Source organism: Protopterus annectens, chromosome 7.part0 (assembly GCF_019279795.1).
Source record: "Protopterus annectens isolate FY-2018-M chromosome 7.part0, PAN1.0, whole genome shotgun sequence".
Taxonomy (NCBI): domain Eukaryota; kingdom Metazoa; phylum Chordata; order Ceratodontiformes; family Protopteridae; genus Protopterus; species Protopterus annectens.
In genome coordinates this window covers 1,183,116,599-1,183,140,472 of record NC_056739.1, presented here as the reverse complement: position 1 = coordinate 1,183,140,472, position 23,874 = coordinate 1,183,116,599, and the positions used below count along the sequence as shown (strand labels likewise).

General features: G+C 37.4%; 1 protein-coding gene across 3 annotated transcripts in view; it reads right to left on the bottom strand.

Moving 5' to 3' along the window:
• The window catches only part of MST1 (macrophage stimulating 1), a 442,641-nt gene that overhangs the window by 82,674 nt on the left and 336,093 nt on the right, over window positions 1-23,874 (bottom strand). For all 3 annotated transcript variants that reach the window (XM_044077787.1, XM_044077790.1, XM_044077788.1), the window contains exon 14: window positions 12,194-12,271. In XM_044077787.1, the coding sequence (XP_043933722.1) occupies window positions 12,194-12,271 (78 nt within the window). The remainder of the gene's footprint in view (window positions 1-12,193; window positions 12,272-23,874) is intronic.

The following is a 23,874-nucleotide window of genomic DNA, read 5'->3' as shown; positions in this document are numbered from 1 at the left end:
TTTTTGGCACATTCAGGTGCTGCATACTTTTTATTTACTTCTGGTTTGATTTCTATTCCTGCTTGATGCTGATATACTTCTGCTAGGTTAAGCAGAGAAGTCATCGTTGATTTATTCTCCTCATGTTTCAAAACTTTTACTACGTTTGGGTCTTATGAGGTCAGAAGATATGTGTGGAGTCTCATGATTGCAGATCTATACATGTAATCAATTACAAGGAGGCCCATCCCTCCTTCGGAATGGGGAATACATAATCTTGGTATGCACTGACTTTTATAAATCATTTGGTGAAGATGAAGCATTTTTCTTGTTTTCCTGTCTAATCTATCCAAAATGTTTTAGGGCCATTCAATCACTCCAAAACTGAAAGTTAGGACAGGAAGTGCAAACTGGTTTGTAGCTTGGATTTTGTTCCTAGATGTCGATGCTGTTTTCAGGTTTAATTTAAGTCTTTTAAAGTATTCTTCACAAAGTTTTATTTGTATTTGTTAATGTTTTATTGTTGAGCCTTCATCAGTTCCCAAATATTTATACACTCCCTCTTGCTCAAGTTTTTTTATATCACATTCTTGTCCCAAACTGATGTTTTCCTGGTGCTGCAATTTTCCTGCTTTAAAGGTTGCTTTTACACATTTATAAAGACCAAATGACATTCTTATATCATCTGAAAAAGTTTTGACAAATTGCAGTTGTACTTTCAGTTCCTCATCTAATGAGCTATACCGTTTTAAATCATTGACAAAGAGAAGATGAGAAGTCTTTACACTTTGTTGTTTTCTAGGACCCAAATTATAGCCATGACCTAAGCTGTTAAGTAGACAGCTTAATGGGTTAAGGACAAGGCAGAATAACAGTTGTGTCAGAGAGTCACCCTGGAATATCCTCCTTTGAATTTTTATCCCTGGTATAATAATTTGTCCTTTATCATGTACTTAATTGCAAAGTGGTCTACTACTGTTTCATGGTTACTGTAATGTATTCGATCAGTACAGGCTGTATCTTATACATTTTTAAGCACTCTTTTATCCATGAATGTGGGATACTATCAAATTATTTTTTTGTAATCAATCCATGCCATACTTACCTTTTTACAGTTCTCCACTATGACTTTATTTAACAACTAATGATCCTTTGTTCTATATGGCTTTCTTTTATTGCCCTTTTGTTTTACTGTCATAACTGAGTTTTCTAAATGACTATAAACTCTGTCGGCATCAATTCCCATATATAGTTTATACGTCATTGGAAGGCAAGTTATATAATTTTTAGGGTAGCTTGCAGGTTCACTCTTAAGTAGGAGCATTGTTTTCCCTGTTGTTATTCAGGTTGGTGTCTGTTCAGGGTGTGCATATAAATAGTTCTTACTCATGGCTAAATCTTCACGTAAAGATGCTAATACTTTTAACCAAAAGTTAGGTACTTCATCTGGGCCTGGGGTTTTACAATTAAAGGCTTTTTGTAACTTTGTTTCAATCTCTCTGGCTGTTATTTCATTCCATTTCATATCCTGTACCTTTAAACTTCTTATTCTTTCTTTTACTTCTTCTATCCATTAATTGTAGAGCTTACATATCTATCTATCTATCTATCTATCTATCTATCTATCTATCTATCTATCTATCTATCTATCTATCTATCTGTCTATCTATCTTTCAATACACACACACATATATATGTACACACATAATATATACAGACACATACAGATGCATACAAATAATCCACAGCAGTATGCAGACTTTTTCTACTTTGAAAGGTCCATGGTGTCCAATGAGATCAGCAAACATTTCATAAATGTGCAATAATGCATAGAAAGATGTGCAGGGTGCAGTTATGACAACTATTACATGTCATGTTTGTGCCACTTTTCCATTCCACCTGCAACAAGCTATATCTGTGGGTGACTTACTGCATGAGCTTGTACATTCTAAATGGAGCTTGTAGCTTAAACTGTGCGATCTCATACCTTAAGTGCATTGTTGTCCACCAACCATATGACTTTAATGCCTTTTCTTCATGAATAAAGTGCAAGACAACAAAATGAAACAAGACATCTCACCATGATGTAAAGCATTGCCATAGGTTAATTTCCTCATAGTTTACCCCATTTACACCATTACTCTGTTGGCTACTATGTTTCTGCTTCTTGTAAATATGTACAGAGCATGTCTTTCTTCTCACTGTCATGTGACTTTCACCAGTCTCTGACTCTCTGTCTCCTTGGACTCTGTGTCCTTACTATTACTTATACATTGCTTTGCCCTCAAAGCACCTTGTGTTACTCCTTACAATTTCCAAGGCTAAATCTTCTTCTCATTCTTTTCCTGCTACTCCATTAATCAAGGGCACTGGAACCATTGAGGGAGGGGAAGGGAGCGCCCCCCCCCACTTTTACAAGACCTTATTAGCCCTGGTGATAGCGGAAAAACAAAAACTCTATGGTAGTGTCTTTAAGGAGGACCGTGATTTATGCCAAAAACAAACACAGTCCTAGGTATGAAATTTTAAACTTCCGTTGACCATACAGCTCTTAGGGAGGAGATTCAGGTAAGGAGATGTTCCAGATATATGTTGCTGCTTCTGTTCAGAGATATTTGCGGAGATTGTGGTGCTTCTGTTTAGAGATGTTTGGGGAGAGTGTGCTGCTTCTGTTCAGAGATGTTTGGGGAGAGTGTGCTGCTTCTGTTCAGAGATGTTTGGGGAGAGTGTGCTGCTTCTGTCCAGAGATGTTTGGGGGGAGTGTGTGTGTATGTGTGTGCTGCTTCTGTTCAGAGATGTTTGGTGTGTGTGTGTGTGTGTGTGAGAAAATGCCCCAGTTAGGTATACCTGGTGGTTAGTGTTACTCAGGCTGAAACCCTGTATCTTAGGTATAAGAAACAAGAGCCTGAATTCTCTACCTATACCACCACTTGTGATTCAATGAGTTGAGTGAGGATTTTCTAAGAAGATGAGAGCTTCAGGGGAAGAGAAGTTTAGTGCTGCTTATGCCGAGTCTGCTTGCACTGGTTTTGGAACAACAGGTAGTATACTTGCTTTTGATACAGAAGGCTGTGGGTTATACTCCCAGAGTATGCAGATGGATCACTGATACTGTACTGTGTTGTACTTTAAAGGGAGTGGATGCTGCAGTCCTGTTAATGTCCTCCTCTGGAGGAGTTACCTAGTAAATATGAACCTGTTATCAGTTTGCCATTCATTCCCTATTGCAATATTACTAGTTTATCATTTTTTAATGTAACAGGCAATTTATTCTTCAAGGGCAACAGGCACTTTATTTGTGGATGAAACAATAAAATATAAAGTTGTTCACTAGCAGCAACCTCTTCATTAGTTACAGGGACCTTTAATGGTGAATTATTTAGATGACTACTTCTGCAGAGATTTTGCATATTTACTGATATTGGCGACTGTAATGACAGAAGTTTGAGTGGCCTTTTATGGTTGACATTTTCTGAAATGGGTAGTTTTGTCATTACTGGTTCATACACTTTGTTTCATTGCTTACTAGAAGACTGTTCAAAACTACAAATTTAAAACGCATTCTAACAAGTGGTGCTGTATTATACAAGGAATATAATTTAATACAATCAGGAAGGTGAAACAAAGAACGTATATATATATATATATATATATATATATATATATATACATGGCCCTAAAAATGTATAAGGAGCCTATGGTTTGAAAACATCCCAGAGGTAAGCTTAGTCCTCCACTGGCCAGATGCAAAATGAATGTGGATTTTCATGCCATTTCAATGAATGTGAGCTTCAAGAGCAGAGAAGTTTACTGCTCATGCTAAGTCTGTTTTCATTGCAAGACTGTATTGTTTGTTTAGCAAATTGCTATCAGTGTTTGTGCTCTTTTATTTCAATATCTGTAATCATTGTAGAAGTAAATAAGAAAACAGCAAGCAAGCTGACAGGTTTAAACAGTGTTTATGGTAACTGAGAAGAAATAGCCAAGTAATGGAACACTGGAGTGGCTGGGGAAGGGGCTGCTGCTGCACCAGCAGGGGTTACAGACTATCCATTTAAGTAAAACAAAGCTCATCTCTGTCCATTTTCAAATACAACTTGGATCTAAGGATGGGTAATAGAAAATGTACTCCAGGATTGCCCCTCATCCCAGTAATGGATAGAGGCAGTTCCCAAATGCTGCATCCCTTACATGGGTCCCCTCAAATTATCTGTGATATGATCACAGTGATTGTCCCTACGACTAATGTATAATTATCAACCATGGGATAGATAAGACCAATCAGGAAATGTTAATTCAAGCACTAAAAGGAAAACTGGCTAAGCTTAAAAATGTATTCTAAATGAACCTATGTTGTGGGAGTAAATAGTTTTTTTTTTTAAATTGCCCTTTTTAGATCACTAAATGCCCCTCTCACCCCCCCCCCGAGTCTTCAACAGCTTCTGGCACCCATGGCACTAATTCCACTTTTCTGATTGAAAAATGTAAACTGCAGCATGATGTAAAGTTTGTACATAGTAGCTCTCTTTTTATGATGAGTATTACCGTTTTGTTTCACTGTTGGTTGTAATTGTTATATTTTGTTGTAACTAAATAAATCAACAGTAAAATGCAGTAAAAAGCAACCAAAACTTAAAACACCTCTGCAAGTGGGGCTGGATGAATATTAGACCATGAAGACTCCCTTAAATTATGTAAAAAAACTACTTTCTTCCCACGAACAAAACAGAATAAGCACTTTCATCTTGTTTGACAAGACTTCATCAGATATTTTGTTTTAACCCAGGCTATGCCTGTAGTTGGTCATGTTGTGATCAGGGCTGTTCCCCAGTAACCAAAATGTAAATATAAAAAATTTAAAAAAAAGTCTATAACTATTCTACCTTTTTATAAATTGAACTGTTGTATTCTGCCTTACACACACACACACACACACACACACAGACACTACTGTCTGAAATATTGTATTCTTATTTTTCAGATATGTAACCTTTTTGCCCCTTATATGAACCAAACTTATTTTTTGAAGTTTACGTATGACTCTTCTTTATTTACATAATTTGATAGATTTGCCCATATTTGGGTAATTCTGCCTCTAACAGTTTCCTTTTCATGTTTGTGGATATTTGCAGACCACACTGCAAACATTTGCTAACAGTTTCTTTTTTCTGTTTGTGAATGTTTGCAGTTTGGTCATTTTTTCCTCAGAGAAATATTTAACTTTGGTGGCTGCAAAAGTACTTATGTTATTTACTTACCCCTAAATGCTTTTCAGACCAAACTCAGTTAATCTTGTTTTCTTATATATGCCAGAGAAAGGAATTAATGGTGGTTAGTCTTTCTTCATATGATCTAGCTACATACCTCGCAACCTCTTAGCTTAAGAAATCTGGAAAAAGGGGGGACAAAGGCCCAAAAATAGGGACACATTTTAAATATTGCTTGTAAAGACTTAGAAAGTTAATAGAATAACAGGATTTGTGTTAGCATGCATTTTCTGGAGGATATGAAGTCTGAAACTCAAATACATGTCATTATTTAGTGACTTTAATCCTTAGATCATCCCACTTATTTGTAAAAAAAAATTGTTATGAGGAACAATCCAAAAATATGAGGCAGAAATCTGGAAATTCTGCGAAAATCTGTACAGTTGAGAGGTATGTCTAGCAATAAATCTTACTGGATTGGTGGCATGCTGTATTTTATTTATAATGGTATGAGTATACAAAGATGTACTGCTACTGCACAAACTATTTAAAATTACATACATAAACTGTATTCATTAAATTGCATGGTTTTATTTTTGTTTGTGGTAATCCTATATGGAATATATGGCTGCCATTCCCTTTTGCTAGGTGAGCACATAAAAAAATGATGATATGTCACGGTTTTGAGTACATTTGTTACCTTCTTTTCAAAACATTTTTCTTTTTGCAGGCAATTGTGCTTCATTTCAATCCAATAGTCTTATGTATTTAGGGATGCTGTGATATTATTTGTCTCTCTAGCTTTAGTTTTATTTATGCAGTGCATGTTTGGGTTTTTACCTCTAGAACCTCATAAAAGTCTTGGAAGATCATATTTATTATGAGTTGTTCAGTTCTTATTTGAGAGTTTTGTGTGAGTCAGCCTGAGTTTGTGAAGCTTTGACATTTGTTGTATTCTAGTAAGAAGTCTTTGAGTTTTTTCCCCTGCAGAAAAAAAAAAACATTCTCTTTGGGAAGCTACTTGGATAACTTCAGATGATTAACACTGTTGTTTTCAATGTTATGAGTCAGATAAGACTCAAGAACCTTTTTTTCTTAGCCTGCAGAGAACAATGGATAACTTTTTTCCTTGCAGGTATGTAGAAGATACAAAATCAATTAAGAGAAACCTCAAATTAATAAGTTCATGCAGAGGTAAAGTAGCTGCTTGCTTAAAAAAGTTTGATTCGGTTTGAGCGACCATTCACATTCACAGTGCTCATATCAATAGTCTCTGTTTTTCAATGTATATGTGTTTTAAGTTGCAATGCTTAAATTGTCTTACAAATCTTGAAAATTATAGATTGTTTGCATTAGGGATTAATGTGTGTGCCATGTCAGTTAGTCTGACAATTAATAAAACTAAAAGCTTTTTCAACACTGATTCTGGATCAAATATGGTCTGTTGAAAATAATATTGGACAGAACAGCTGACATCAAAATTAAGGAAGTCTGGAAATAACTGTAAAAAACTGGTTAGGGGTTAGAACAAGATATGGGTAGGGAGATAACCTTTGCAGAAATAAAGAAGATAAGTACTACATGTTTTCATTTACTGTCCTCATGTATGCTGTCTGTCATAAAAAAAAACAGAGTCTATATGTCTTTCTATTGCAAGGAGCCTGTTTTCCGTAAGACAAATAAAGGAAAAATACAGAGGGACCATTTTGCCTACAGGCACTACCAAAAGAGGCATGAGAGCTCACCGGGCACATGGGTGTCAAGCATTTAATATAGTATGAGAGGTGTTTTTGAGAAGCCAGTTTACCCCAAAGACCCATACACTGAGATCAGGAAATTAACTTTTTTCCACTGTAGTGCCATCTTGGAGTTGCTATATTTAATTTACGGGGGGTGTGGGGAGGAGAGCCCCCCCCCCACATGGGGGTGCAGAAACGTAGTAGACAGTGTGTTTGTTAGTTAGGTGTTGTTACATGTGGAGAGGATGTTATTTATATATGTATTATAGTTTTCAATGTTATGAAGCACACTTTCAATGTTCTGAGTTTTCAATGTTTTGGGTTTTCACTGTTTTGAATTTTCGATGTTCTGGTCTGAATGTTATGAAATTCAACGTTATGAAATTTCAATGTTATGAAGTAGACCTATATATATATATATATATATATATATATATATATATATATATGGATTCACTTTATAATCTCAAAAACTGAAATATCGAAATTCAGTATTTCGAGACTATAAACCCGGAACATCTCATAACTGAAAACCACAACCACAAAACCCAAAACCATGAATGTTAAAGCACACACACAAACACAACTACACATACCTCCGCACAACAACCACACACACACACACACACACACACACACACACACACACACACACACACACATACTTACTATAAGCAGGAGGGCAAGCCCCCCTGCACCCCCCATGTGGCAGGCTGTGCCCCCACACCCCCCTACTTATATATTCTAACTCCAAGGTCACACTAAACAACACACACAAAACCCACCAACATACATTCCACACCCCCCTCGCACACACATCACACAGATACAAACACCACCACTCTCAACACTGACACACTCACACTCTCACCTACGTACCCTAACCCACACCTAACACTCCCTGACACACTCATAAACACACAAATCCTCCCCAAAACCCTTAAAAAAAACACACTTACCTAACGTGCCATCAGTGCCGCGGGTTCGACAATTCTGGGTTCGATATTCTGCAGTTTTGCTCATCTGCAGATTCGATACTTTGGTCTCGAGATACTGAAATTCGATATTTCAGTATTTTGAGATTCCAAAGTGAATCTATATATATATATATATATATATATATATATATATATATATATATATATATATATATATATATATATATATATATATATATATATAAATATATATATATATATATATATATATATATATATATATATATATATATATATGTGTGTGTGTGTGTGTGGATCTACTTCTAAATATCATAATTTCTGAATCCCGAAGACCAAAACACCAAGACAGGAATGCTGAAATCTTACAAAAATACATATAAAATGCTTTATTTAAATAAGAGTAGTTGACTGAATTAAAGACTTTAAAAGGATCCAGGCTGATTACAGATGATTTTTGTTTATTGCTATTAACATAATCAATTAAAGTAACTATTCTTTTGATGTTATCCTGTGTTTGCCTGTTTAATATAAAGCAATTTTGATCTTCCTGTATTAATGTTGGTAGTATATATTTAATCTGTTAGCAGAGATTGATTTAAATGTAATCAACATTCAGTAATGATATAGGTCTATAAGAAGAGCAAAGAGATGAACATTTTTCCCTTTTTAATAAGGAATAAATTATTGTATATTTCCACAAAAGGGTTATATTAAATGCAATTTTAATTTCTGTAATTACTTTCTGTAAAACAGATAAAACCTTTTGAGTTAATACTTTATATAATTCAGGGATGATGTTATAATATCCCGGAGCTGTATGTCCCTTCAACCTTTTAATTTGCTCCTTTATTTTTGTTATAAGAAAACGTTTTTTCTATTTTCCTTATTTGATTTGAAAACAATTTTTGTATACTGTTATTAAAAAAATACATCAGTATTTTTTTTCATTTTCTATGCTACTATTCTCTGCATTAATTTTTGTTGTATTTCTGTTTGAAACCACCTCTAAAGTCTTTTGAAGTTCATGAAATTAGTATTGTTTCAGTCTTTGATGTCAGCCAGAAGTGCTCTTCGCAGCACCCACAATGTGCCCAGCAATGACTCCTTCTGCAGTTCATATGGAGTTACATGTATTGGCTGTTGTTGTTGTTGTTGTTGTTGTGTCTTTCGGCTTTTCCCGGTTAGGGGTCGCCACAGCGGAACTCCGGTCCGCTAATGATCGGCAGTTGATTTTTACGTACCGAGTTGCCAGCCCTGATGCACAACATTTCAACGAAGGAATGCCCATTCACGCATGTCTCCACGTAGAAGACGCTCTAGCTGTAACATATCTAAATATGATTGTAGATTCTTTTTTATAAGACCCGTTGCTCCTTCTACTACTGGAACTACCTGGGTATCTTTATTCCACATTGCTCTCCTTTCTGCCTGTAAATCCTGATATTTTATGACTTTGTGTCTCTCTGTAAGCACAACACTGTAGTCACTGGGTGTAGTGATTTCAATGATCAATGCTACTTTTGTCTTTTTTTCATGGATCACTATATCTGGTTTTCTAGCATCTATCTTTTGAACTGTTGGTAATGGGTGATCCCATGTGATGTAAACTTCATCATTTTCTATGATGTTTTGTGGCGCATGTTTCCAGTGTTTTTCAGCCACTTCAGTATCATAATGTTTGCACAGTTCCCAGTGCAATAGTCTTGCCACATTTTTATGCCTTCACAAAATAGTAGAAAACCACAGAAGAACCAACCAGCAGAATGTGAGCAATCCAAAGGACACCAAGTTTATTGAAGTTAAGCGCTTTCCTCTCTATTACAGATACTTCCTCAGAGGTTCTGAGGAAGTCTCTGTAATAGAGAGGAAAGCGTTTAACTTCAATAAACTTGGTGTCCTTTGGATTGCTCACATTCTGCTGGTTGGTTCTTACATTATTATGCCTTTCAGTATGCAGTCCTTCTGCCATTAGTATGTCACAACCAACAGCGAGGTGTGTGACTGTTTCCAATTTGGTTTTACAAAACCTACATTTGTCTTTTTCTCCCACATGTTCAATGGACTTTGTAAACTTTGTACGTAGCCTCCTATCTTGGGCTGCCAATATTAACTTTTCGTCTTTTGGTTTGAATTCATCTTTCTTTAATCATTCCTGCATTCTTTCCTGATCAACATGAGGTTCTTCCAAAAGTTTTCAAAACTTGTAACTATATTTATGCATTTTCCAGATTTCTTGCCTTCTCATCTGGTCTTTCACCTTATATTCTTTCTTTTGTTTTTTGGCACATTCAGGTGCTGCATACTTTTTATTTACTTCTGGTTTGATTTCTATTTCTGCTTGATGCTGATATACTTCTGCTAGGTTAAGCAGAGAAGTCATTGTTGATTTATTCTCCTCATGTTTCAAAACTTTTACTACATTTGGGTCTTATGAGGTCAGAAGATATGTGTGGAGTCTCATGATTGCAGATCTATACATGTAATCAATTACAAGGAGGCCCATCCCTCCTTCGGAATGGGGAATACATAATCTTGGTATGCACTGGCTTTTATAAATCATTTGGTGAAGATGAAGCATTTTTCTTGTTTTCCTGTCTAATCTATCCAAAATGTTTTAGGGCCATTCAATCACTCCAAAACTGAAAGTTAGGACAGGAAGCACAAACTGGTTTATAACTTGGATTTTGTTCCTAGATGTCAATGCTGTTTTCAGGTTTAATTTAAGTCTTTTAAAGTATTCTTTGCAAAGTTTTATTTGTATTTGTTAATGTTTTATTGTTGAGCCTTCATCAGTTCCCAAATATTTATACACTCCCTCTTGCTCAAGTTTTTTTATATCACATTCTTGTCCCAAACTGATGTTTTCCTGGTGCTGCAATTTTCCTGCTTTAAAGGTTGCTTTTACACATTTATAAAGACCAAATAACATTCTTATGTCATCTGAAAAAGTTTTGACAACTTGCAGTTGTACTTTCAGTTCCTCATCTAATGAGCTATACCGTTTTAAATCATTGACAAAGAGAAGATGAGAAGTCTTTACACTTTGTTGTTTTCTAGGACCCAAATTATAGCCATGACCTAAGCTGTTAAGTAGACAGCTTAATGGGTTAAGGACAAGGCAGAATAACAGTGGTGTCAGAGAGTCACCTTGGAATATCCTCCTTTGAATTTTTATCCTTGGTATAATAATTTGTCCTTTATCATGGCTTAATTGCAAAGTGGTCTACTACTGTTTCATGGTTACTGTAATGTATTCGATCAGTACAGACTGTATCTTACACATTTTTAAGCACTCTTTTATCCATGAATGTGGGATACTATCAAATGATTTTTTTGTAATCAATCCATGCCATACTTACCTTTTTACAGTTCTCCACTATGACTTTATTTAACAACTAATGATCCTTTGTTCCATATGGCTTTCTTTTATTGCCCTTTTGTTCTACTGTCATAACTGAGTTTTCTAAATGACTATAAACTCTGTCGGCATCAATTCCCATATATAGTTTATATGTCATTGGAAGGCAAGTTATATAATTTTTAGGGTAGCTTGCAGGTTCACTCTTTAAGTAGGAGCATTGTTTTCCCTGTTGTTATTCAGGTTGGTGTCTGTTCAGGGTGTGCATATAAATAGTTCTTACTCATGGCTAAATCTTCACGTAAAGATGTTAATACTTTTAACCAAAAGTTAGGTACTTCATCTGGGCCCAGGGTTTTACAATTAAAGGCCTTTTGTAACTTTGTTTCAATCTTTCTGGCTGTTACTTCATTCCATTTCATATCCTGTACCTTTAATCTTTTTATTCTTTCTTTTACTTCTTCTATCCATTAATTGTAGAGCTTACATATCTATCTATCTATCTATCTATCTATCTATCTATCTATCTATCTATCTATCTATCTATCTATCTATCTATCTATCAATACACACACACATAATATATACAGACACATACAGATGCATACAAATAATCCACAGCAGTATGCAGACTTTTTCTACTTTGAAAGGTCCATGGTGTCCAATGAGATCAGCAAACATTTCATAAATGTGCAATAATGCATAGAAACATGTGCAGGGTGCAGTTCTGACAACTATTACATGTCATGTTTGTGCCGCTTTTCCATTCCACCTGCAAGCTATATCTGTGAGGTGACTTACTGCATGAGCTTGTACATTCTAAATGGAGCTTGTAGCTTAAACTGTGCAATCTCATACCTTAAGTGCATTGTTGTCCACCAACCATATGACTTTAATGCCTTTTCTTCATGAATAAAGTGCAAGACAACAAAATGAAACAAGATATCTCACCATGATGTAAAGCATTGCCTGGTGCTAATAATCCAATTAACGTCGACAAGAGAGCCCCCACAAAAATGTATTCCATCCCTAAATAGGAAAAAATAGGCAGAGTTATTAGTCAGTTAAGCAAAATCTTGTACTTTAAATGGTTTTGTTTAGGCTAGGTGTTGCTGCAATAATTGACTGTACCCCAGAGAAATAATACACTAAATTCCTGAATAAATCTTGCTAATTCAAAAGGCTTTTGATATAGAAAGCAATGTACCTCATCACAGCATGATATACAAAGAAAAGTAGTACATCTGCCTCTGTGTACGTTATCATCACTTGAATGGCTGGAGATATGGTGGTGACTTAGGAATTAGGTGACAAAAGAAGGCTGACATATTGGTTCTTTGTAAGGCTAGCTTTGTGCTTCCTCACATTCTTGCTTGCATATAGTAACTTGCCCATGTAGTAATCTTAAGGTAGCCCCCCCCTCTAAGCACAGCACAGTCACCTGAACAGTACTCCAGTATATGCAATGCAAACCAGAAGAGGTTCTGGTGTGCTCCTTTCATGAGTGGAAGTAATGAAGTGAGTTTGGAGCCATCATAAGAGGCACAATCTTTCCTACAGGTTATCAGAAGAGAGTATAGGCATAAATAATTGACATAACCAGAAAAAAGGTGTTCTGCAGATATGGGCAAAAGCAGAGGAAGACAATGTACTACCATTAAAAACAATTTAGAATATAACTATATATGTGCTTTTAGTGTAATACTGTTCTGAATTATTTCATCAAAGTAGACAAGAATGAAATGTGTTATATAATCTGTTTACATGATTTCAAAGTACTGTGTTCACAAACATGGCTTTTCAGTCTGTGCACATATTTTGAGACAACTGACATGTTTCGCTTTAAGAAAAATGTGTAAACAGTACTGTATTGCTTATTTAAAAGGACAAGTATGAAACATTTTGGTGTTTTAATCATTATTTCACATACAGAAAGATGCCGACTTAATGCCAGTGGTCCATCAGCTCAAAGTGTTGCAGACAATCGCTTTGCATCGTTCCTTCCCCTGACTCTGCTGCATCATTCCTACTTGTGTTCTTAGTATCCTTGAAACCCACTTTCAGTTTGCACTGCATTATTACCTTAACAAGTATATTTCAGGAGCCTACCACCATAACAGTGAAGCAGTATTTACTCATCTATTTTTCTCCTTACTCTGCCTGCCCCACACTTTTTTCTTATTTCCCTGCCATTCTTTTTCAGCCTAAAATAAATCCATAATAGTCTTTCCCTTGTTAGTGTGCTGACCAGGTACACTACCACTGCTTGCAGAAAACACAGTTAAAATAATCTTGCTATGTTCTCTTCTTTACACAAAGGATTCCATCTACTGGAAAGTGTATTAACCATTCTACCATCATTAGAGCACATCCATTATCAGCATCCCAGTAATAATTCAGAACATCTTCCAGTAAAGTAAAGACTTTTATAGATATCACCCGCCTTAGATAAATCCTCCTTCTGAAAGCCATTAAATAATACATGTATTTTATTTATTTATTTATTTATTGACTGGGATGGTCTGACTGGCTACAATCTGTATTGTTGTCCACATATGTTATTTGGCATTGGTTTTACACCGGATGCCCTTCCTGACGTAACCCTCCCCATTTATCCGGGCTTGGGACCGGCACAAAGAAATGGACTTGCTTGCACATCCCCAGTGGCTGGGCTGATGAATAAAAAGAAGGAGAGAGAGAAGGTTGGAAAAATGGGGGATAGTGAATCAGGAAGTGAAACAGATTAGCAAGGAGGAAGTAAAGACAGCTATAAAGAGGATGAAGAATGGAAAGGCTGTTGGTCCTGATGACATACCAGTGGAAGCATGGAGGTGCTTAGGAGAAACGGCAGTGGAGTTTTTAACTAGATTGTTTAATGAAATCTTGAAAAGTCAGAGGACACCTGAGGAGTGGAGAAAAAGTGTTTTGGTACCTATTTTTAAGAATAAGGGTGATGTGCAGAGATGTAGTAACTACAGAGGGATAAAACTGATCAATCACATCTTGAAGTTATTGGAAAGAGTAGTGGATGCTAGGTTAAGAAGCGAGGTGATGATTAGTGATCAGCAGTATGGTTTCATGCCAGGAAAGAGGACTACAGATGCGATGTTTGCTCTAAGAGTGTTGATTGAGAAATATAGAGAAGGTCAGAAGGAGTTGCTTTGTGTCTTTTGTGGACTTGGAGAAAGCATATGACAGGGTGCCTAGAGAGGAGTTGTGGTATTGTATGAGGAAGTCGGGAGTTTCAGAGAAGTATGTAAGAGTGGTACAAGATATGCATGAGGGTAGTGTGACAGTGGTGAGGTCTGCAGTGGGAGTAACAGAGGCATTTAAGATGGAGGTGGGATTACATCAAGGATCAGCTCTGAGCCCTTTCGTATTTGCAATGGTGATGGACAGGTTGACAGACGAGATCAGACAGGAGGCCCCATGGACTATGATGTTTGCAGATGACATTGTGTTCTGTAGTGAGAGTAGGGAACAGGTGGAGGAGACCCTGGAGAGGTGGAGATATGCTCTAGAGAGGAGAGGAATGAAGGTCAGCATGACTAAGACAGAATATATGTGTGTGAATGAGAGGGAGGATTGAGTAATGGTGAGGATGCAGGGAGTAGAGCTGGCGAAGGTGGATGAGTTTAAGTGCTTGGGATCAACAGTTCAGAGTAATGGTGGGTGTGGAAGGCAGGGTGGAATGGGTGATGAAGAGTGTCAGGAGTGATTTGTGATAAGAGGTGTGGGTACTGGTTGAAAGCTAAAGGAGAGTTGAGTGCTGGATATGGCAGCTGTAGAGTTAGAACAACTGGAAGTTAGTTGGCTACCGAGGGACTGGATAGTCTCTGTGAAGAAATTATTAAAGGTATTTGCAAAGTCCTCTGGGGATTTATGGTTAGAGGCTGAAGGGGTTGGAGTGGTGGTTTGTCCTGGGTGAAGAAGTTTGTTTATACCTGCCCAGAACTTTTGAAGTTTGTTTTGATGTTTCTGTTGAAGATGGTAGTAGAAGTTTTTTTTTTTGTCAAGCATAATAGATCTTTTTGTGTCATTCCTAAATTGCCAATATCTAATTTGATCTAGTGGAGTTTTTGTGGTACGCCAAGTGGCCCATACCTTATTTCTAAGTATGATCTTTAATTTGGTGTCTTTTGAAAGCCACAGTGCTATTTTTGTTTTGGTTCTTGGGTCCCTAGCCCAAATTAATTTCATTATGTTTCATTGATAGCTATAAGTATACAGATTAACTCTGCGTTTCCCCTTTAGCAGAAAAAAATGACAACTCCTTAGTACTATTGCAAGAAAAGCTGTTACAATAATTATACAACAGCTACTTGGTAAAATGTGTAATGATGGGAAATTACATAAAATAAGTTTCAAATACTGGAAGTTATAGTGGGCAACAACTGTACAGAATGAAGGAAAGAAAAACATGTAAAAATAATGATCTGTAGACCCATGTTTAAATTATTTAACAGGCTACTAGATCTTTATGCTCACCGTGCTGATATTCCTTATGTTGCTACACCTACCCAGAGTTTTTGCTTTGCTGCTTTTCCATCTCTCTTACTTGCCCTTCTCTGCCTCCCCTTATATCTTTCAACTGGCAGCGAAGCCTTCTGACCCTTTGCACTCTGTAGCTGGATAACCTGATCACCAGAGTAAGAAACAGAATCAAGTAACTACTCTATCTTAAAGTGCTTTGCACCTGCCATAACAGAGACAAGAGAGACCCTTTTTTATTTATACCCTGTAGCCTACTCCATCCTGAAATATCTACTTAATATATGTTGCTGCATCTGTCTGTTTCTTCAGCCTTTATTTATCATTTTGTAAATTATTTTTGTCATTCTGTATTTATCAAAATAAAATTTATATTTATTTATTTATTTGCAATTGATAACTAGGAATGTTCAACTGGATATGTGCCTATTTGTAGTGGAATTCTGTAGGGGGAGCTCCAGAAAAAAAGTTATTAAGTAGACTTGACTATACAGCATATTAACTGCAATTATTAATAAGTTAATACATGTACATGATTTAATGTAGAATGACAAGTAAGAAGAATTTAAAAAGAATAATCAGAAAGAGAGCATATACAGATTAGGCACAGAGAACTAGAGTAATGTTTAGGATCTTTTTTCACAAAAGGCACAATTGCAGATCAGATAACCACAAAACAAAAAAAAAACAGGTGATGCATATAAAAACTTTATAAAGAAGGATGAAAAAGCATATAAAGTGAGATACTATGAAATAGAGTTGGTAATTCATATTTTATTCATGTTTGTTCATGAGATCACAGTATGAGTGACCAAACTGGGGCCCTCAACACCACAAATAAAAATATGGGTTATCTATAACCATGCACCTGATGTGTTGGTGTTAAGCAGTGGTATTATTTAAAAATAAACTTATCTTTTCTTTTAATTAATGACATTATTCAATGTATGCAACTTGGCATTTCCATCTGTCTGCACTAGTATGAGTAAGCAAGGACAGATTTAAGACATACCATACATATGCAAATCAGTGAACATGGAGATATATCCAAAGTGCAGCTATCTTGCTTAAAGTTTCTGCCACTGTAATCAGTGCATCATAACACAAAAGAGGCTAGCTGTGCCTTTTTAAAGTGTATAAAGGTGTTTATTTGAAGGAGAATTGCACCATGCAGCATAGATGTTTTTGTTTAGTTGCTTATTAGTAACAAAAAGATGTGTGATATTCAAATGTTACATAGCTGCATTGATCTGTATTCCAGTATGGCTACCGAGATTGTTGGTATGAGTTCCAGGTTTTATCCTTCTAACTTGAGAATAGTAAGCTTCAGTGGAAAGTAAAAGCTTTCCATTGTACAGTTTATCAAAAATATTGCAAGGAATAAGAGTTATAACTGGATTTAATCCCAACTAGCCTGGTTTGATCCTGAAGTTGAAGCTCAAGGACTCACATGCTTAGGCTAGGAGAGTAATTCAAACCTTAGCTTCCCTTCCTACCAGATATTATTGCAATTATAATAAAACTACTAAAAAACAAATAAGAAAAAAAAAACACAACTCCATCAGACTGATGCCTTAGCTACTGCCTTCCCTTATTATTGCAGTTATCCGTTGGATCTGTATCATGACCATTCAGAAAAAGAAAAAAAGAAAAAGGCTCCCACATCAGCATCACTTGTGTGTGACATGTGACTACCGAGCATGCACAAGTTGCCATATTGCTCAGTGCTTGTTTGATGGCAGCATTTTAGAGAGGCAAAATAAATGATGGATGAACTCCCAGCAAACAAAATAACAGTTAACCAAGGGTTAGTAGACAGTAGTAACATGGGTTATTAAATAAAATTTTTATACTTGCATCCATTTGTTTTAGTACTCTAGAGACTTATCAAGCCACACCCACTGTGTAAAATTGCTGAACACTGAAAACAGATGTTCATCAATTAGTGAGAGTATTGTTCATAGGTGTTTTCTAGGCTAACGGCCACAAGGGCCTTTTTAAGCCTAGCCATGCATCCTAAATATCTGACAAGTTCTCATACCCTTGATAAGTGTAAGCATTGACTTGTGAGATGAACCATTTACAGGCTGCCTGTGTTCATTAGGGATGAATTTCCTGTTCTCCATCCAATCGTCCAAGTTACACTTGAATTGGGTTAGGGAGGAATTCTGCTTCACATGGATGGGGAAGCCTATTCCAGAGAAGGGGTAGTCTCTAGGATACATATCTGTTTCTCCAGCAGGTCCTATTTATATCACAGACAATGTTTAAATCTTTAGAATAGGTAATTCTGGTGCTGTTTGTTTTGTGGGTATGCAGGAGATCCAGCAGGGTGGGGTCTGGCAATGGTTTTCCCTTAACAGCCTGTAAGATACAAAATACAGGGATAGGGCCTTGAGGCAGCATTAAATAGGATATGTTTCATTGAGGAACCTCAGTGGACATTCCATTTGTTGGATGTGCCTGGTTAGGTACATACAAAGGGGGTAGTGCACTCACTGACAGGTTTGATGAATTCAGAATACAGTAGAACAATGACTTCCTTGGATATAAATGCCATACCTTTGATTATAAGTTGCACAACACAGAATGATTTTCTCACTACTGTAGACATGTGATGGTCAAAGGTTAGATTACTATCCATGTGTGTCCGCAAGTCCCAGACTACTGGGTCAACTCTTAGAGATGTGTTGTCAATATGATAGTTACCAGGGGTGGATGACTTCTTGAAGGATGCTATTATGCATTTCTTGGCATTTAGTTTTAGCCCAGTGCTCTGACACCAGTTATTTTCGTGTGTCAGCCCCTCCTGGAGAACATTTGTTTCCATGGGGGATTCTATGACTGCAAATCTAGGCAGCCAGAGACCATTGACATTGGACTTGCTTTCACAGAAGTAAATGCCAAAACTGAGCATTGTGATATGCTTCAAGATCTGAGCCTCATTTATTACATTTATATTACATTTTTACTGTTGTATTTTACTTGGTCTGGGGACATTGGTCTTTTCATTTCAGTCACAATAGTAAAATATTCTGAATTGCTGTAGGATCTGAGCTCCATTTATTACATTTACACTGAATTTTTTTTCTGCTTTTAGTTAATCAGAGAACATTAGTCATATAGTATCACTCACAATAGTGAAAAAATTGTGAATTGCCTCAGGATCTGAGCGCTCTCTCTCTCTCTCTCTCTATATATATATATATATATATATATATATATATATATATATATACATACACATACACACACTTATACTGCATTTTTGCTGTTCACCAATTTGATTCTTGTCTAATTCATCTCCTATAACCTGTGCTGAGCTGTGCAGCAGTGGTTTTCAGTGCCCTATTTAGATGCAGGCAGCAATTTAAATTTTCAGTATAAAACTTCCTCTGCTATTTTTCCAAGTATCTAGCTGAGTGTAGATTACCTAGTTTGCCCAATGAGAAGCATTATCTCAAAAATGTTGTTTAAGATCAATTCTAGACCCCTCCCCCATCCTAACAACTCCAAACACTGACTGTACCACACCTCATAGATCACAAAAAGAGGATTCACAGCCACGGATGTGCACTTTCCTACTACCTCTGTAGCCAGCCTGGTGGAAATAGACATCCTGAGACAACAGGCAACCACCTTATTCTTAAGCAGGTTGACATAGTATGAGAGAGATGTAATTACACTATGTCTTTTGAGGAAAAGCTGTCACATACAGACACTAATATCTCCAAACAGTTTGACAGTAACACACAGTACACATACTGTGGATCAGACATATAAACTCAAATGCGGAGGCTGTTAAATTCAATCTACCCAAACGTCAAAGGCCTCCCATACACTGCCCTCAAAACCACCCAAACACTCTACAAAGACAACACTCCTCAGGACACATACAGCCACTTCAGAAAATGTCTCAACCTCTAAGCCCTTAATGGCAAACTGCCACACAGCTCAGTATATTGGTCATTGGAAACTCTATTGTGAAGCATACTGATGCCCCCCTGACCAGGCTGAGCAAGGAGACAGTCATTATTAGTTGTTTGTCCCCAGCAAGGATGTGCCAGATCACACATGCATTCAGGACACTGAACCACAAGTAGCAGTGAGTCTGTCATAGATCATGTGGGTGTTAATGACCTGAGACATACCTCCCTGGAGTATATGAAGAGAGGAGTCTGCTTCACATAATCAGATTTTCACTTACCCGAAACTGAAAAGGACGTGACGACTTCACAGAAAACTTACTTTCATGAACACTTGGATTACCCCAGTTCTACTCCAGGAAAGCAACCACTTGGCCACCATGACAAAATAAATAAGCCAAAGCAAATCAAACCCACCGAAGTGGGGGGCTTTGCCCCCCCAACTAAATATAACAACTCCAAGTTCGCACTACAGTCAGGAAAAGGGCAAAGTTTACCATGGTGACCAGGTGTTTCCTTTCCCAGACTAAAATTCCAGTGATCCAACTGGTTGTGAAAGTAAGTGTTCAGTGACATCATCTCATCCTTACAAGGTTCAGATAAGTGAAACTTCGTTCATGTAAAGGGGATCCAAAGAAAGATACAATAGATCTTTCAGGATGTGTATCCCAGGCAGGTATGAACCTAGCACTGAGTAGCATTCTACCTTCTCCAAAGATGATACCACAATATAAATAGAAGATGATTGACTTTGACAATTAGGTTAGACACTCTTGTCATTCTAATGGGGTCTAGTATTTGTCAGCTTGGGAAAGCATGATCGACAGGGCATGCTGCTTTGCCAAGGATGGTCTGCATCTGTCCCCACTAGGCTTTTGGATATTGGCCAAAACATTATCCACCCCATAGCACCTTTTTTAGGCAATGGCAGTCTGATAAACCTTCCAACATAGTAAATTTTACACAAGATAAACTGAAGGTGTTGCTGCTCACTGCTAAGTGTCTCAACAAGAAGCTCCACTTCCTGGAAGTTCTCCTTACACTGGAGAATGTTGACATATCTGCAGTTACTGAGGCATGATTTAAAGTTGTGGAAGGCACCCCAGCAGTACAAGACTATAATGCCTTCCACAAATTTAGACCAGCTACTGCGCAAGAAGGACAAGACATGGAGGTGTATCAATCTATGTAAAATGTAAGCACACCTCAAGTTTGGTCAAACAGTATAACATGCTTGAACTACTCCTTGTCCAACTAACTTTAGGTAAAGTCCAATATCATATCTTGGCTAGCTATAGGTCCCCATCTGTGACCGAAGATATCCATGCCATGTACTTGAATATACTGGAGTCAACCACAGTTCAGTCCAACACCATATTCATGGGTGATTTCAACTATCCCACCAAATACTGGGATACATACACAACCACTAACATGCAAGGCTCAAAGATTGCTGGATTTTGTCAATGCAAACACCCTGGAATTGCTAGTCTGCACATATCCTTGATTGGTTACTCACAAATATGAGGGAACATTGCACTCCCCTTGCGTAATGCCCTCACTCTTCAGATCAGATCATAAAGCAGTCACCATTTAAATAAATATAAAATACTGAACTCTTGGCATACAACAGAACCGTTAAAAACTTTTCTGAAGCTAACTACCTAGCTAAATTCCAAGCCCCCCAAACTCAGAGAAAATGGTGGCCTATGTCTGAGTGCTTATGGAAACCCTATACAAGCATGTAAATAATTACATAGAAACAGCAGTACCAAACTACCAAATTAAAATAAACTTAGAACAAACTCCAAAAACTAGCCCCCTTGGTGGACCTCCAGTATTAACAGGTTGTACAACAAAAGAAAGAAAATTCTGTCGCAAAATAAGAAGTGCTATGCCCAAAAGACAGAAACTCCCTCATCAATCCCAACAAACAACTCAAGGGACTAATCAAGTCTACCAAAGCCAACTTTGAGGCAAAAATAGCTTCCCAAGGTTAAGGAACACCCAACAATGTGCTGAATTAATAGTAAGCTGAACTTCCTATAATGAACGGGGGATATAGCAAATTTTCTAGTCAATAAATTTAGCTCCAATTGCACCATCCTATCACCCCCAGTTCCTCCTTGGAAATATTGTCTACCATTTCTCCCTCAAGTGTCACTAAAGCACAGGTCCTCACTGCACACTCCAGAGCTAAAAACACTGCATCAGTGGGGGATGATAATATCTCAGGATGCCTCCTAAATGGCTTTAAACATGACCTGTCAGGCCCACTACAATCTTTATTCAAGCACAGCCTCCAGACAGGCTTCACCTCTAGGAATGGAGGACTGCAACGGTCTTTCTTCTACACAAAGGCAAACAATCAAAAGACCTAGGTAAATACAGACCTGTAAGTTTGAATAGTCATATATGCAAGGCCATGAAAAGAATTATCATGGACATATAAACAAAGATATAGAAATCTTCAACCACTGGATCCATCCCAGTTTGGTTTCATCAAGGGCAGGTCATGTCTACTAAACTTGGTGGACTTCTTCGAGAAGATCACTACAGCACTGGACAAGGGCAAAATAGTACATACTGCCTACCTTGACCTGGCAAAGGCATCTAACACAATACTTCACTTGGGTATTATAGATAAACTTACAAATTTAGGCATAAATCCCTATGTCACCTGATGGATAGACAAATAGCTCACAGACAGGACACATTAAGTTAGGGTGGAGGAATCTACCTCCATCAAGAAGCCTGTTACTAGTGGTGTCCCACAGGCCTCAGTACTGGGACCTCTCCTGCTTAGAATATACTTGTCTGAAGTCAAAGCAAATGTAGAGAGCCTTTGAATGACAAAAATTGCTGATGACTGCAAGTTGGGTGCAATCACTGAATCCCACCCAATGATGTAGATATCCTTTAGGAGGGTCTGACACAGACAAACAACTTGGGTCAGTACCATGGTTTAAAACTCAATCCAAAAAATGCATAATTAGACCCTTGGGAAGACAACCAATGCTGCAAATTACAACCTTGCTAACATTTTCCTAAGACTAGACCCAGTGGTAAGAGACTTGGGAACTCAGGTTGACAGTAAACTGAACTTTGATCATCATGTGTCCATGGTAGTAAGAGAATCCTTCTACATGGCACAATTTATAAGTAAGAGCATGACATGCAGATCTCAGGAGATCATAGTTCCATTATACTCAGCCCTCATTAGACCAATAATTGAGTACAATGCACCACTCGGCATGTACCTAACCAGGCATTTGCAACAGCTGAGTGGCTACAGAGGTTCCTCAGTAAAAGAATACAGGGGTAAATAAAATGGCCAATGCAGACCACCTCAAAGCCCTGTCCCTGTACTTGATCTCCTACAGATCACTTAGAACCGATGTATGGCTAACTTATAAGTCAGTCTCTATCCAGCCCCAGTGGGTCTGATACACACTAACAAAACAAACAGCAGTAGAATTACCTGAACTAAGAGTCTAAACCTCACCTGTGGCATAAACAAAACATGTTGGAGGGACAGGCATGTGTTTCAGAGATTACCCCCTCCTGGAACTGATTCCCTATTCATGTGAAACAGAGCTTTTCCCTAAGCCTATTCGAATGCAGTTTGGACCAATAGATGGAAAATTGCAACTTCACCCCTGGCTTCTTGCCTCTGGCCCTAAGGCACAGGCATATACCAAAACCATTCTAGCCCATTGGCACTGATAATTGGGAAAATTGGGGTATGAATGATTAGGCTTAAAAAAGGCTCTAGGGCCATTAGCTTAGTAACCTCCTATGATCCTATGATACTCTGTACTTGAGAATGCTAGGCACTAACTTTCTGTCACTTGCTGTTCTAATCTCTAGCAATCACTTTCTCAGCTTTGGAGGTGGCACTGATGTAGTTCTTTCTTCATTTTGTGTGTGTTAACATGTGCATTTCATTTAACCCTTGATACTTTACTGCAGCAGAATTGTGAAGGGTTAAAGTTTACTGTACTTAATTATGTTTCCTTAGTCTTCATTTCTGAAGGTTGGAACTTGCTGTACTTCCCATTGGTAATTACTAGATAATTATAGCATCTTCGAGGAGTATCTTTTGAGGTACAAGAGAAGGAGAGAGGGCACGCAGTGTTTGCTGCTGGGGAGCTTTTCATCTTTTTAGATTCTTTATTTACCTTTTGAGTCATTTCATTTATTTTTAAGAAGGGA